The sequence below is a fragment of the Lacerta agilis genome, chromosome 12 (genome assembly GCF_009819535.1).
Source record: "Lacerta agilis isolate rLacAgi1 chromosome 12, rLacAgi1.pri, whole genome shotgun sequence".
Taxonomy (NCBI): domain Eukaryota; kingdom Metazoa; phylum Chordata; class Lepidosauria; order Squamata; family Lacertidae; genus Lacerta; species Lacerta agilis.
Genome location: NC_046323.1, coordinates 33,168,805 through 33,186,184, shown reverse-complemented (window position 1 = coordinate 33,186,184; position 17,380 = coordinate 33,168,805). Strand labels below are relative to the sequence as shown.

The following is a 17,380-nucleotide window of genomic DNA, read 5'->3' as shown; positions in this document are numbered from 1 at the left end:
CAAAAGTCGGGGGTCGTCTTATACGCCGGGTGGAGAATCTGCGGTCGAGTATATATCAAACTCTGTATTTTAACTGGAAAAGTTGGGGTCGTCTTATACGCCCAGTCATCTTATATGCCGGAAAATACAGTAGATAGATAGATACTGTGTTGGATATATAATAATAAGTTGTACTTACAGCTAAAGAACTCGTCAAGGTAAAGTGCCCTGTGTATGGATAATTTGAATGAAAATGGGAGCAGAAATTGCCAATGTTTTCTTATTCATCCCATGTCCAGAAAGCAAATGAATCCAGAAATCAGTATTTGCTACTGTTGTTGCTTTCAGTTTGCATGATATGTAATGATTATGTGCCCCCCCCTCTCAATTTGTGTTGTGTTTCCTTTGCATTGAAATGAATGGGATGGAATAACATAATGACAGTGATTAATTAAATAAGATACATGATTTCACCATGGTGGACAGCAAAATGAATAGCATAGTTTGTGGAAGAAGATGACCTGCAGTTGAACAGAAACAGGGCTGCATGCAGTGAATGCAGGGAGCAATGGGAAACTGTGCTTTTGTACATCCCTAGACCCAAGCAAGGAGCAGAATAATGGAACCCTCTTTCACTGCAGAAGAAATCAGAGGACAAATTTTGGCACATCACCAGGTTCAACTAGCATAAGCTAGCATCTCTCACTGGTACTTTAAATTCTTATCTGTTCCCTCGTTCCACCACCATAGAATCTTGCTCAGGTTTAGCAAATTAAACAGATCTGATGCTCACACTATGTTAAGAACTACAGTGCCCTCTAGTGGGCAGAAACGTGTGACGGAATGATTCTTAAGTGAACAAAAGCCCATTTCCAAATTACCGTTTTAAAACAATGGGAGTGCTCAAGGTCACTACTGCACCTGACAATGCATTGTAGAGGCTGGGTTCAGAAATCTCAGGGCATGAAGGTACAAGAGGTGGCCACCTTGCTGCAACTAAGCAGATCTGTGTCCCTTCAGTGACTGGGAACCGTGTGTAAGTCACCTTGGGCTCCATCACAGAAGAAAGGCAGGACAGAAATCTACCACTGAGCACCTGCAAAAAATCCAGGATTGGGCCTGACTCCTTTTGAGGAAATGTAATGAACAGACCCTTCCAATGCTACACAGTTAATCACAGCAGCAACCTCTTGGGCACTCCCATAATTTTGGAGGGTAACTGCACTTTCTAAGGGAATGACCGCATCTTAGTGGGAGAGCATCTGCTTTGCACAGATAAGTTATTTCCCCCCCCCCACAAGATTTATGTACCATTTGGTTGTAATGAAACTCCCCAGGTAGGGCTGGGAAATCCCTGCCTGAAATTCTGGCTGCCTGTCAGTGTTGGGCAATGCTGAGCTCTATGGATCAACGATCTAACTAAGCATACGGCAGATTCCTGTGTTCCTATGTTCCACTGCACTCGTGTAACCTCTGTATGGCATATATTATAGATATGGCTGGAAAAACCATTGCCATTACATAGCAAGTTAACTTTGGGTACATAGTACAGTAGTTATGGGACACGGGTGGCGCTGTGGGTTAAACCACAGAGCCTAGGGTTTGCCAATCAGAAGGTCGGTGGTTCGAATCCCCACAACGGGGTGAGCTCCTGTTGCTTGGTCCCTGCTCCTGCCAACCTAACAGCTCGAAAGCATATCAAAGTGCAAGTAGATAAATAGGTACCATTCCGGCAGGAAGGTAAACGGTGTTTCCATGGACTGCTCTGGTTCGCCAGAAGCGGCTTAGTCATGCTGGCCACATGACCCGGAAGCTGTACGCCGGCTCCCTCGGCCAGTAAAGCGAGATGAGTGCCAGAACCCCAGAGATGTCCACAACTGGACCTAACAGTCAGGGGTCCCTTTACCTTTACATAGTAGTTATATATTGACCTACAGAGCTTTTGTCAATCAGCTCCCACTTTGCTGAAAGTCCTCCAAGACCAAATATTCCAAACAGCTACATGATCACATATGACAGCTTCATGTTATTACATTCTGATTGCATATATTCTAATAAATACAGGCAGTGACATTAAGGGAGGCCCATGCTCTCAGGGGTACAGCACCTGCATGGCATTTTTTAAAAGATAGATAGATAGATTTATTTATTGTCATTGTCCGTATATACACAGTATACACAACAACGAAAATCAAACACCCAAAGACCAGATTACCATACACATTTGCACATATCTCCAACACTCTCATCCTTATTAAAACATAATCTATTAAAACATAACATAATCCAGAGTATAACATAACCTATTAAAAGCATAGCATAACCTAAAAGCCTGTCTCATTCCTTACTACTCACTGCTTACTATTACTTACTACTGACCCTGAGATCATTATTAAGTGCAATCAAAGCTCTTGGATAGAAACTATTCAGAAGGCGTGTGGTTCGAGTTTTCATTATCCTGTATTTTCTGCCCGAAGGCAACAGTTCAAAAAGGTTGTGAGCAGGATGGGTGGGATCTCTCAGGATGTTGTGTGACTTCTTCAAACAGCGAGACGTGAAGATCTCGTCCAGGGTTGGTAGTTGGAGCCCAATAACATTCTGGGCAATTTTAATTATTCTCTGTAAAGCTTTTTTATCCGTTACAGAGCTGCTCCCATACCACGATAGTATACTATAGGTTAAGACACTCTCAATGGTACTGTGATAATAGGACAGGAGTAGGTGCTGAGATAGATTCAATCCCCTGAGCATTCTCAGGAAATACAACCTCCCCTGCACCTTCCTCACAGCCATATTAATATTTACAGTCCATGAGAGGTCCTCAGAGATGTAAATGCCCAGGTATTTAAAACTGCCAACCCTCTCCACCTCCTCGCCATTTATGTGCAATGGTAAAAATACACTTTTCTTTCTCCTAAAGTCAATTATAAGTTCTTTGGGTTTTTTTGGTGTTAAGCATAAGATTATTTTCTTTACACCATTGAATTAACCCCTGTACTTCTTTCCTATAAGCAGACTCATCATTCTCACTAATGAGCCCCACCACTGTTGTATCATCCACAAATTTGATGATTGTGTTGGAATTATACAGTGGGGTGCAATCACATGTGTACAGGGAATAAAGAAAAGGGCTTAACACACATCCCTGAGGAGCTCCTGTGCTTAATACTAGGGTAGAAGAATAGTAAGATCCCATTCTCACTGTCTGTGGCCTATCAGTCAGGAAATTCCTTACCCACAAACAGATCTTCTGATGTATACCCAGATTGGTCATTTTAAAAAATAACCTGTCTGGTAAAATTGTATTAAAAGCAGAACTATAATCCACGAACAACAGCCTTGCGTAGGTTCCCTGTTGTTCTAGATGACTCAGTACAGTATGAACAGCAATAGAGATAGCATCATCAGCAGATCTATTACTTCTGTATGCAAACTGGAACGGGTCTAGAGTGGATGGAAGACCAGCCTTAATATAATCCAGCACCAATCTCTCAAAACATTTCATAACGATAGATGTTAAGGCTATTGGTCTGTAGTCATTGAGAGATACCACCACTGACTGCTTAGGGACTGGCACTATAATCGATGTCTTCAGGCAGGTAGGGACAGAACCCTGCAACAAGGATAGATTAAAGATGTCCGTAAATACACCAGCTAATTCTGCAGCACAGTCCCTAACAACTTGTCCCGTGATTCCATCCGGTCCAGCTGCCTTCCTGATATTAATGTTCCGAAAAGCACGTTGTACGTCAGAAGTCTGTAATAAAAGTGGTTGTTTATCAGTAATAGATCCTAGCTTCAATTGCTGAGTAAAGCTGGGAAAGATTTGTGCCACACCCTACTTTCTCCATGTGAATCCAGGCATGAAATTCTGGTCATTCCTGGGTAAGGAATTCAGCCGCATGTGTGAACCAGCCCTTCAGTGAGATCAGCTCAAGAGGACAAATGTACACTTGTTGTGCTGGGGTGCTGGCAAATTCTGAAGTGCAGAAGCTCAAAGAGACAGCTTCCATTGCCAAGGACAGTCCAAAATGCAGGTGGCAGTGCTGATCTGCTATCTCCCATTGACTCTGACCATTGACTACGTTGGTCTTGGACTGATGGGAGCTGGAATCTGACAGTATCCAGAGGTTGGAGAAAGCAGGCATATGGTTATTCTTACACACCTGTTACATAACCTGGGGGGTTTTGTCAGCAAATTCTAACAATGCTCATGCAGTATTTGTTAAGTAAACCATATCATACATGGCTTGATTCTTTTAAAGAGCTGAAGATAAATGAACAAACGGAACATGCACCAGTTGATTCTCACTTCCTGGCAACATTAATAAGTTTGTAGCTTTCAAAACTGTTTCTTATTGCCACTGACTATCGGTTATTGGCTATGTAGATAAATATGGATTTTGTCATAGTCATTATGCCGATGAGGCAGAACACATGGCACTTTCCCTCCCGCCGAAATCAATGGCAACATTCCAATTGATTCTATGAGGTCAGGATTGCACTCAACAATTCTTGACATACTTGGCAACTTAAAAGTTTTATATTTTTCTGTTATTTGTGAGAACATACATTCTCTGATTTTCCACTGTGTATCACTACAGTCATACCTTGGAAGTCGAATGGAATCCGTTCCAGAAGCTCGTTCGACTTCCAAAATGTTCGAAAACCAAATTGCGGCTTCTGATTGGCTGCAAGAAGCTCCTGCAGCCAATCAGAAGCTGTGGAAGCCCCGTCGGACGTTCAGCTTCCATTTTTTCCCCGAAAACCGGAACGGTCACTTCCGGGTTTGCGATGTTCGGGAGCCAAAACATTCAGGAACTAAGCTGTTCGAAAACCAAGGTACGACTGTATTTATTTATTTATTTCTCCCCCCCCCCCCATCACCCCTATTTTTTAAAAAAATAATATTTAAGAAGATATAAAGATCCTGCTGAACAGGCCAGTGGCACATCAAATCCAGCATCCTGTTGTCACAGAGGTATAGACTTAGAATGTAACTATCACTCGTATAACACCAGATATGCCCACCACAATGAATATTGAGAAGCAATAGTGGACAGTGGGGTGGCTGAGAGACACTTACCTAACCTCTGAGCAGATGAGTCACTACTGGTTATGAGGAAAGGGAAGGGTGAGGCAGCAGAGAGGGCAGCATGCTGCATACACATAGGCAGGAATGTTGGATTGGCTCTGCTGGTGTGTTTGCACCATACCCACCCCTTGCCCCTCTCAGAGACCAGCAGCGACTCACCTGCCAGGAGGCCAGGTAAATGCATCTGCCCTGCAACTTCATCCACTACTGATGAAAAGGTAGGTGGGTGGTGAATACCCATCATTAAGGAAACTATGTTTCTCTTATTCCTCACCCTTGTGTGCACTGGTGCAATAGAAGTTGAATGATGAAGAGGGAAGCTCTAGGATCTTGCCACCCGCCAAGCTAGAGCAATGAAATCACCTGCTGCAGTGCCAGGGTAATTGATAGACCCTCCTGTCTCCAGCAACTGAATGAGGTAATAACAAAGCTTTCAAGTTTTACTGTTTGATTGTGTCAGAATGACCATGGAAGAATTCAGGAAATGAGGCTGGATACTTTTTCCTTGTTGAGTTTCATGCTGGCAGCTTAAATGGCAACGCTTCTTTGAGAATGTTCCTGATTGGAAGCTAATGGTTGGATTTCAGCTGGCTGAAGGTCTTTTGCAAGCTGAACCTCAGCAGTCAAAAATGAGCATTGTTGAAGCTCAATGGGACTTCCTCCAAGGAAACCGTACACAGGATTGCATGATCCTACTAAATTATGAGTAATGTCCTAGATCAAGTAATTTTCAATCTGCGGTGCATATCCATCCACTGACGGCATTTTAATGCCTAGTTCAGGATGAGTACGAACATCAAAATGTGCCTCTGGGCTAAAAATACATTGTCAGAATTTAGCATAAGAGCAATTTTTTTTTTAAAAAAAAAAGCCTGTTGGCAATTAGAATTAGGAGCTTCCATAGAAACAGAACTATAAATCATTTTACTTTCCATTCCCTCTAGATAAAAGATGATTACCACTAATACAAGCTGCAGGAGAAATCAATAGGATGTTTTATATCCCCAGTAGGTCATAAACTTACTATAATTAAGAATGGTGTATGGGTTAGCTCTTTGCATCTTCCTGTCCTCCCAGCTCTTCATAGTGTTATGGGTTTGCAGAGGGCAAGGATCCCTTAAAATTCCTGGGTTCTCCCCATAATTCCTGTAATTAATAAATGTGGGGTTTGAAGTCAAACAAGCTTCCTCGGGAGCTGGGCGTAGAAAGATGCCACCCAAGAACAGAAACAAGTGATGGCCGAGCCATCACCATGACAAAAGGTGAGACAAGCCATCAGAGAAAGGGGGAGGCTCCCAAGATTACAGCAAAAATGTGAAATCTTTCACAAGATACTTTATAAATTATCAGGGATTTTGGTGGGTGTAGGATTGAGCTTACTTAATCACTGTGTGTGGTGTCCCCCCCCCTTCCCATTTTAACATTTCTCCATAGCTCTCTAGCTCCCCAAGGTGCCTGAGCTTCCTGATCTGAAGAACTCCTATGGGAAGACTTACTTGTGCTTCGTATCTTCTCCTGTCTTTTAATCAAAATGTGGGAACCCGGGGGGGGGGGGGTGACTACCTACTGCCTGAGATCAGTGCACTGGCTGATTTTGTTTTTAAGGGAAGATCTTCCGTTTACTCCTTACCTCTTTCTGCAATTATTTCTTCTAAATGGGGGAAGGGTTGTTGTTGTTGTTGCTGTTGTTGTTGTTTTACAATCGCTGCCCAGCCTAGACACTTGGTAGGCAGAATCGTGCTTTTGGCATTTACAGGAAAGGTTTGTCAAGGACATCATGGAGTTTTCAGGAAGCATGGGAACCTGGGAAGTCTGCAGAGTGCAGACAACTGAGTAATATTTGTAGGATGAATGAAAAGAGACTCACAAGCACCTCTTGGCCACTTCAAAAGTAAGCTGAAGACAGCAAAAACCTTACTTCCCCGCCCATTTCAGTGTATCTGAAGAAGTGTGCATGCACACGAAAGCTCATACCAAGAACAAACTTAGTTGGTCTCTAAGGTGCTGCTGGAAGGATTTTTTGATTTTTAATTTTGTTTCCTCCCACCCATTATCATTTCTCTTCCCTTTTATCATTTTCAAACGCAATTTCCTTTCTTGTTATGCGATGGGGAATGGCAGAGGGGGGAAAATGCAGAATTCTTATTTCTGGGCACAAAATATTAGGGAGTGCATTTCCAGCATGAGCTCCCAGTTAAAATTGTGGATACATGCACAAACCCTTGGACAGCTCAGGAGGACATACTGGTACTTCTGACTGTTATTCCTCTGCATTCTAACCATTTCTTTTGCTTTTGTATTCTGCATGGGTATGTTATTCAACCTAGTAAATTGCTCACCCTCGGTTGTCACTGAAGCTATGCACTGACCTGATCGGTCTTGAGATCTTTCCACAATAAATTCCCTGCTGCTCTCCCTAGCCAATATATGGACTGATTGCTCCATTTGGCACACATTTCCCGGGCTGGTCTCTTGCTCCCAGATTAATTATTTCCTCCTTGTCTATACTGAACTCAACTTGCCATATACAAGCTATCTACATGAAAAAAAGCTTTATGAAAGCTTATTATATTCCTCTCACCCCCACCCCATTATTGTCTCAACATCCATATTTAAGATTGCCTGCAAGTTGTTGCTGTTTTGAATCTGTTTGCAAACTATTAATATCAGGGTGGCTCAACCATGTAACTACTTTGGAACCGAATCAAATCATAAACACATGTTAACAACTAGCTGGGCTGCCAAGAAGATACCCTGGGCCTGGTGTACTATATATATGGATTGGGCCCTCTGCTTCCTTCCACTAAACCCCCACAGTCTGTTTACAAGAACTCCTGCTTATGTACATATTGTTGCATGCCAGCCCAATCTCTGAGCAGTGAGAGATTCCAGGGTTTGTGTTTTCTTCGGAATGAGAGACGGCAGCTACCGTGGTGTCTTTATTATATAGGTTTATTTGCACATATATACAACCCGAGCCTAAGATGGAAGCGTTCACAGTATTAACACCCCAAGAGGGCCTTGCTTCTTCCACGGCCTACAACCGGAAATATGCGAGGGAGGGAATGTGAACCTCAGGCTGAGCAAGTCACTAATAAATGCAAATCATAGAAACACAGAATTGTAGAGTCGGAAGCGACTGCATTGGGTCATCTAGTCCAACCCCCTGCAAGGCAGGAATCTCAACCCCCTGCAAGGCAGGAAGATCATACATGAGAGGTGGCCATCCAACCTCCAAGGAAGGAGAGTCCATCACCTGTTGTGGGAGCCTGTTCCACTGTCAAACAGGCTCTAATTGTCAGAAACTCCTTCCTGGTGTTTATATAGCTTTTATACAATGTTGTTTGTTTATTTATTTATTGCAGTTTTATTCCACCTTTCCTTCAATGAGCTCAAGGTGGCATACATACTTCTCTTCCTCTTCCATTTTATCCTTACAACAACCCTGTGATGTAGGTTAGGCTGAGTGTAAGAAGAAGAAGAAGAAGAAGAAGAGTTTGGATTTGATATCCCGCTTTATCACTACCCGAAGGAGTCTCAAAGCGGCTAGCATTCTCCTTTCCCTTCCTCCCCCACAACAAACACTCTGTGAGGTGAGTGGGGCTGAGAGACTTCAAAGAAGTGTGACTAGCCCAAGGTCACCCAGCAGCTGCATGTGGAGGAGTGGAGACACGAACCCGGTTCCCCAGATTACGAGTCTACCACTCTTAACCACTATACCACACTGGCTCTCAGTAAGTGACTGGTCCAAGGTCACTCAAGTATGCTTCATGGCTGAGTGGAGATTTGAACCATAGTATCTCAGGTCCTAGTCCAACGCTCTAGCTGCTACCCCAACACAACCTCTAAGGAACTCACAGTGGTGATTCAGCAGTAAACGTCTGAAATATATTACGTTGATAGTGACTTACTCAAAGTCTGGTGAGCTTTGCCAGCAGATTATAGACTGTGTCCCTTATTTAAAAAAAAAAAAGGAAGCAAAACTTGAGAAAGCAGACGCCATCATTTTTAGGACAAGCCGTTCTAGGTGGTAACCCACTTCTCCCTCACATGGCGTCAATTTAATTAACTCGGAGTTAATCTTGATTTTAAAACCTTTTCCTGGTTCTGCAAGGCTGCAGTGAAGAGCTACCGTGAGCAGATGCAGTAGAGTATTTGATGCACCACCCATATGAAATATTGATTGATATAAAGCAGCAGCTAATGGACCCAAACCAAAATCAAAGGCCAGAGGGAAGTGCAGAGAATATTCATGAAATAGGTCCTACACAGGAACTCCGATAGTTGAAAGAGCAGCACTGACACCTGGCGTTACATCAGCAGTATTGCTTTGAAAATTAAAGGGCTTTTAAAAAAGGACACTGGCTACCGGTAGTTCCAAGCCAGGGATGGCTTGAGACATTTTGGCACCTGATGCAAAGCACAAAATGGCACCCCCTCTCAATCAGGGAAAAAGGGGTAAGCAAAGATCTACATCAGGAACACGGGAGGAAATAAAGATCTACACTGGGATCTGCTGCCCCTGTGGATCCTGCCACCTGAGGCAGTCCCCTCATCTTGCCTCATGGGAGGGTGTTGTAGGGTTGGCCCTGTTCCAAGCACTAAGTTGCTACTCTCACACACCTCAAGCAGTACTCATTCCTGAAGCTATATTGTTGGAAAAGGGCAACCAGAATGATCATTGGAGGGAACAACTACCCTACAGGAAAGTTATAGCCTGTGGGGATTTTTAGATTGTGGCAGTGGGGGCAGGGGCAAGTAAGGGGGCACTGTATAGATAGAATTATGCATTCTCAATCCATAATTACCTGGGTGCTAGTTGTGAGTCATTCCAAGAGAAGACTGACGAGATGCCCCAAAGAAGGAATAATCATACTAAATTTTCCTTTGAAAAATATAAATTCACAATCCCTTCCTAAACTTAATTGCGAACTGCCACAATTACAAGTGGAAAACAAACTTACTGTAAATTATAGCAGGATGGTTTTACCACAGGATATCTGGATGCCTCAAAGAAAAATAATAAATTCCATTATTAGAATAACATTCGTTCAATCTTTTGGACATGGAAACATGTCTGGTGTGCAACTGAGCATGCTAAAAGTTGTCAGTTAAAGATTCTGATGCAGCTTGCTGTCTCTGTGAAAACAAACCTTCCTGCCTAATTGGGAGCAATTAGCATTTTTTAAACACATGTAGTTTGTGGATTTGTTGTAAGTGTGGCTTATTGCTTGCAATAGATGTTGGTCAATTCAAGGATTTATGGCTTTACAATAAGCTTAAAAGTTTTATGGTTTATGATGGGAGACAAAGTCATGCTGTTTTAATATAGAAGGTGAGGGAACCAGAAGATCAGTGTGTGAATCTGGCCTGTGTTGCCTCCCATGATGAGGGAATCTCAGAGAAAACATGATGCCTTCATTCCCCATGCAATAGGCTCAGCTGGGCTACATTAATAGGAGTATCAAATATGGGGTCTGATCCATTACCACAACGTAGGCAGGTTGCACAGAAGTGCAAGTATTTGCCACAAGCTGATTAATTCTGCTTTTTTGCAGGGATCAGGTATGCCTCTACCTGCCCCACACCTGATGTCACATATGCCATCAGGTGTGGGGCAGGTGGGCATGGCTTGGGGGTAATAAGTCTTGTGGGCCAAATGAGGAGGCCTGGTCAGCCAGAGGTTCCCTATCCCTGTCCTATTCTATGCCGTTGTTTTTTTTTTTTTTTTTTAAGGGAAAGAATGGATTGTGTTGGTAGAGCTTTCCATCATCTCCATTTACGTGTGTGTAGTCTACTACAGTTTGTGAATTTTCATAACTATCTACGATTCCCCTCAGGGCAGCTGAGAAAAGAAATAGCAGTATCTATATCTTGAGAGTTATCAATAAATGGGAAAATATGGTCCACTGAGCTTACAGTGGCCACACTTGAACAATGGATGACTGAAGAGAAATTCCAGTGTGGAACTGCTGAATTACAACTTCTCAAGAAGTTCAGTTTTTTTCACCTGTGGCCTGAACTGAGATAAAAGAACACCCCCCCCCCCAACCTCTGCAGGTATTAATTAGGTTGCCAACACCAGGATGTTTGTGTTGTCTTCAATGCTGCTTTGTGAATGGTCTCTCTATTGATTTTGTATAATCATCAGTCTGTTGTTGTTGTTGTTGTTGTTGTTGTTGTTGTTGTTGTTGTTGTTGTTGTTATGCATTTCATTTTCCTCCAACCTCAGTGCTAAGAATCCTCTGCTGTCAAAAGTATACTGCTCTACCTTGGATAACATATCATGTATCTGATGAGGTGGGCTCCGGTTCATAACAGCTTATACCATTATAAATTTGCTAGTCTTTTAAAAGGGCCACAAACTGTGTTTTTGTTGCTGCAGACGAAAATGGTTACCCCACTGGAAATTGTTTCCTATTCCTCTTTCTTTCCATCAAGCCCAGTTTTCTACTGCTGGCACTTATCCGTTACTATTTTACAAACACACACACACGTGATACCCTTTCAAGTACTTCGGTGCTCAAATGGCGATCAAGCAGAAAAAGGGATGTTACATACCGTAAATTCAAGCAAAGCTTCATTCATAGGGTTGAACTGGATTAGAAACTGAGAAATGCACAATGCTCACTTACAGCAATTTAGGCTGTCATGCGACCCCCGAGGCAAGGAGATAAGTAACTATGCAACTTTTAGAAGACATCTGAAGGCAGCCTTGTATAGGGAAGCTTTTTAATTTTTAATGTTTTATTATGTTTTCATATAGGTTGGAAGCAGTCCAGAGTGGCTGGGGCAACCCAGTCAGATGGGTGGGGTACAAATAATAAAAATTGTTGTTGATGATAAATAGGGCGCCCCTATTTTCATCTAAGAAATGTTGGAGGGTATGCATTATGTACCACCCACCTGTCAAAAAGTCCTTTGCTCAGCACTTATTGTGGGGAACTTGGCCCCAAAGCTGATCCACCAGCATTGAACTTGTGCACCCAATTGCTTTTTCTTTCTTTACATTACTGGATCGTAATTGGTATAGTTACAGGTAGGTAGCCGTGTTGGTCCGCGGTAGTCGAAACAAAATTTAAAAAATCCTTCCAGTAGCACCTTAGAGATCAACTAAGTTTGTTATTGGTACGAGCTTTTGTGTGCATGAAGAAGTATTCATGCACATGAAAGCTCATACCAATAACAAACTTAGTTGGTCTCTAAGGTGCTACAGGAGCGACGCAGGTGGCGCTGTGGTCTAAACCACTGAGCCTAGGACTTGCTGATCAGAAGGTTGGCAGTTTGAATCCCTGCAACAGGGTGAGCTCCCATTGCTCGGTCCCTGCTCCTGCCCACCTAGCAGTTCGAAAGCAGGTCAAAGTGCAAGTAGATAAATAGATACCACTCTGACGGGAAGGTAGACAGCGTTTCTGTGCGCTGCTCTGGTTTGCCAGAAGCGGCTTAGCCATACTGGCCACATGACCCGGAAGCTGTCTGCGGACAAACGCCGGCCCCCTCGGCCTATGGAGCGAGATGAGCGCCGCAACCTCAGAGTCGTTCGCAACTGGAAGGAATTTTTTAAATTTCGTTTCGTAATTGGTATGTTATGGGTTGTTTTGACTTAAGATGCTCTTCATCCTCCGTTTCTAAATTCTATTCTGCAATAGTTTAAAACCTCCAAAACTAAAAAAAATAGTAATCCAACCCGCGTGCACGACGACTCTTCCTATTTTCACCTGTACATTCGCGCACAGAAGCATTCATACAGGAAGCGAGAGCCGGGCGGGACTCTTCCACTTTGAAACGACCCCATCTTTGTACCCACCCTATGAATGAACATCTCGCCCTTTCTCCGGCTCCGCCCGCCCGCCATGGATTGGCCCGCCTACATGCCTGTCGCGCAGCTCCGTCGAACCACAGCCAGCCCTGGCATCCCTATTGTTGATTGGCGTGCGGCCGAGCGTGTTTGTGTGCATCCCCTTCCCTTCCCCGCCCCGCTTCTGACCGTGTTGTTACTCCCCGAGTCAGGATGGGCGGGGGAGAAAGTGAGCCCCGCTTCGACGCCTCCGATTCGACGGGGTGCTTGCTTGTCAAGGAGCTCCTCCAATGGGGGCTGCCCGTAGTGCCCAACCCTGCCATTCAGTATTACTACTGAGCCCTGAGGAAGGGAGTGGGTGAGGCAGGCGGGCGCAGGCACAGGCACGCAGTGAGAGAGGAAGAGCGGAAAGGCCGGTCAGTATAAGCATCCGCGACGCCCGACGCCGGCGGGGGAGTCGGTCCAGGCGGCCCCTCGCGGGGAAGCGCGGCCTGCTCAGGCGCGGTCTCTGAGGGAGGAAGCCCCGGCCGGGGGAGGGCGGCGCGGCCCTCTGTCGAGGGAGAAGCGCCTCAACGGGCGGCGCTGGGCCTCCGCCTGCCCTCTGTCCCCCTTCCTGAGCATCCTCCGCTTCTCCCTCCCCCTTCAGGCCCGGCAGCCGCCGCGTGAGGAGGAGTCCGCTTCGCCCCCGCTTCCTCCGCCTCCTGCCCATGTTCAGCGAACGCAGGTTGGCCGCCGCCCCTCCGTCGCCTGTGCCGCCGCCGCCGCTGCCGCCTTTCCGCCGCCGCCGGGAGCCGCCGCCATGGCTGACTTGGGGCAGGAGGTCGTCCACCTGGTGTGGGGCAAGAAGCCCAGCACGCAGGGCCTCGCTGACACCATCTTCTGCCGGTGGGCACAAGGTACGTCCCGGCCTCCTCCCCCTCCCCCTCCCCACCCCCATCGCTCCTCCTGATCCTCCCTCTCTCCCTCCCTCTTCGCACCTTCACTCACCTTTCAAATTTCCCTTTCACACCCCCTCCCTCATCCTGCACACACATCTTCCCTTTGGACGCCTGTGCTGTTTCCCTCTTCCCCCTTTCCTCGTCAGGTGCTGGTGGGAAAGGTAGTGTCTGGTATGACAAGCGCTCCCAGCTGGCGCAGCCTTGAACTGCATCATGGCAGAGAGGTGGGCGGTTTGCGACCAGGGAGAATAAGGGTTCTCCACCCTTCTTGCTCTTCGCGCCCCCCCCCCCATTTTTGCACTGTAACTAGTGAGCTGAGATATATTCTCTCCCCTTGACACATCTTCCTTTGCTTGTTATTCCCCTGTTTTGAAATGGGCAGGAAGGGACCCACATATACCGAGTGGTGACACGGTCATCATGATAGCTGTTAAGATGTGTCATTTGCCTCCCCACCCCCACCCTATGTATGAGCTGGGGAAATCTTTTGCACCATAAGATTGACAAACCCTTTCTCTTTGTAAAAGACTTTGGTATATTTACTATTGGGAAAGGGTGTATTTGCCACCCAGTTAGGCCTGGGTGATACATCACCCAGGACCGGTATGAGGAGCAGACCGTGATGTCAGTTTCACTCAGCGATATATCGCTGGTGAAACTGCCTCTGCTCCTGAGTCCCTCTGCTAGCAGTGTCCGCTGGAGGGAGTCTGGAGGGAGTCAAGAGTTCCTATGTCTCTGAGTGAAACCGCCACCCCACTCTGCCCTCATATGATAGAGGGGGGGGGAACAAGCTGTATCGGTGAAGCACCAATACAGTTTGTTCCTCCCTCTGCATCTTTAAACTGCTCAACTGAGGAGTGTGCAACTGCCCTTGCCTCAGTCGAGCAGTTAAAGGGGAGCCCCCAGCCAGGCACTGGCTTCTGCAAGCGGGGTGGAGGCTCTGTGAAACTGCTCAGCTGTCTGGTCTGGATCTGGTCTGGATCGCTGAGCAGCATTGGATGCCAAGGGTCATCTAGTCCAACCCTCTGCAATGCCAGAATCTCAAATTAGTTCATACATGAGTCAGCGCTCTCTTTCCAATCTGTAGAAATCGTCCCCTGCAGACTGCGCTCCCATTAGTCCAAGCCTAGCGCCAAGAAGAAACTTTCCGGCTCGGATAAGATCTTCTTCCTGGGTCTCGGATCTACAAAAGGTGCTGGCTCTGAGACAAGCCCCCCCCTTTCCCCCAAAACACCTTAAAAAATAATCTCAACAATCCTTAAACTGAGCCGCAAAAAGCAGGGAGGGTACCGCTGCCACTCTCTCATCCTTCCCCTCTAGAAGTTAAACTCCCCGCATTCTAGCTGCTCCGCCCACTTTTGCTTTTGGCTCCGCCCACCACTGCCATGTGACTGTCATAGGTGAGGCTGCTGATCCCTTATTTTCCAATCCGAAAGTTGACAGCTATGCCTGCGAGCCTGGGTGAAATTGGCTTAGCTCTCAAGGTGAGAGCTGGGGCAGTTTCACCTGGTGTCTTGTGGGTAGAAGCCAATGCATCTTGTTTTTTCAACATCATGGTATATCGCCAAACTGCGATGTTTGGCTAGCAATACACCTTGATGTTTAAAAGCTGATATCACCCAGCCCTAAACCCAGTAGGTGACAAGATAAATCTTCTGCTGCTCCTTTGTCTGTAATTTTCTCCCAGCTCCATGTTGTAAACAGTGCTACTATGTTCAGCAGTTTTATTGCTGTTTGTAATAGCTATCCTAAATGGTTGGGTAACATTGGTGCTATTCCATCATGTGTGTGAGTCAAGGTTCCTAGGTTTCCTTAAGATGGTCATTCTAACCATTAGTAGTTCTGATAAATTTCTGCCATGTCGTATTGCATGTTAGGTATTTGGTCTGGTTTCACAGAGCTGGAAAATTGGTGCTCTTTCCCAAGAGTCTGAAATACTTTTTGATTTGTTAGCAAGGCTTTCTTCTAAGTACTGCATGTACTTGGGATGTGATATCCTTTTAGTATAATTTCACATGATTTATGGTCTACTAGATTGCTGTGGAATATGTAGAAAAAGGATTCATCATTTCCTCTGCTCTAAGCTTGACTTTGGCTTACTCCATGCACGTAATGATGCAGCATTGATTGCATTGATAGCGGTGTTTATCAACAGCTTGTCCATGAATAATGAATATAAAAACCTTACAAGTTATTCTGTTCTTTCTGTCTTGCTTTGGGATATTTTTTTTTGTAACATAAAAGTTAATGTGCTGTGCTCTTGGTAGAAAGAAATTATGGATTGTGTCCATACTACTGATTCCCAAGAGGTTAATAAAAGCTTTGAATTGCTTATTACAGTACTGGCAATAGAAACAATGAAGTGCATATATTTATCCAATAATAATTACTGTGTTTGGCATGGCACTGAAAGCTCCGTCTAAAAAACAGCATTTAGGAATTATCAATGTAATCTTTCTAGAAAGTGAATATGGTCCTCATTTTAATTTGACAATATTTTATAATGTCCTTTTAGAAGTGCCATCCTGTAATTAGAACTTGCTAAATTTTGTGGACACTACAAGATGATTTGGGACGCGGGTGGTGCTGTGGTCTAAACCACAGAACCTAGGGCTTGCCGATCAGAAGGTTGGCGGTTCGAATCCCTGTGACCCGTTGTTTGGTCCCAGCTCCTGCCCACCTAGCAGTTCAAAAGCACGTCAAGTGCAAGTAGATAAATAGGTACCGCTCTGGCGGGAAGGTAAGCGGCGTTTCTGTGTGCTGCTCTGGTTTGCCAGAAGTGGCTTAGTCATGCTGGCCACATGACCCGGAAGCTGTCTGTGGACCAACGCCAGCTCCCTCGGCCAGTAAAGCGAGATGAGCACTGTAACTCCAGAGTCTTCCGCAACTGGACCTAACGGACGGGGTACCTTTACCTTTACAAGATGATCAGCCCTATAGCCCATTTAAAATAGCTACTGGTGCGACTTAGCCAGTATATGCTCATGTAGCACTGATAAGTTAAATGGAAATGTAAACATGTTAAATGAATTAATCGGGCAGTAACATGTGTAGTTACTCTTGTCTTTGCAGTAGACATCGTCTCCACCATTCCAAATGTTGCACCCAGGTAACTGACTCCTTGGTAGTTCTAAAAAAAAACAACACCCCCTAAAGTTATTGTTGCTGGGTTGACAATATCTTAGCCCAGGCTTCCTCAATCCCGGCTCTCCAGATGTTTTTGGCCTACAACTCCCATGATCCCTAGCTAGCAGGACCAGTGGTCAGGGATGATGGGAATTGTAGTCTCAAAACATCTGGAGGGCCGAGGTTGAGGAAGCCTGTCTTAGCCCATTCCATCATTTCCATTAACTTGAATCTCAAATGCATGACAAATCACATTAATGAAATAATTTGTTTTGCAAAAAAGGTAACTGAGGGAAGAGAACAAGAACGATTAGTTGGAAGTTTGGCTTCTTGAAGCAGAATGCTGCTGCTAATTGCTCTCCTCAGTGCAGTTCTGGCCACAGTTGATGTTTCATCATCAATAAAATATGCATTGGTGGTTATGACCATGTTCCAAATGTGTTG

At 45.0% G+C, this 17,380-nt stretch overlaps 1 protein-coding gene across 1 annotated transcript in view; it reads left to right on the top strand.

The window, feature by feature from the left end:
- The first annotated feature begins 13,537 nt into the window (after nt 1-13,537).
- The window catches only part of MINDY3 (MINDY lysine 48 deubiquitinase 3), a 31,777-nt gene continuing 27,934 nt past the window's right edge, over nt 13,538-17,380 (top strand). The window contains exon 1 of the mRNA XM_033166346.1: nt 13,538-13,768. Coding sequence (XP_033022237.1) covers nt 13,672-13,768 — 97 coding nt within the window. The 5' untranslated portion in view covers nt 13,538-13,671. The remainder of the gene's footprint in view (nt 13,769-17,380) is intronic.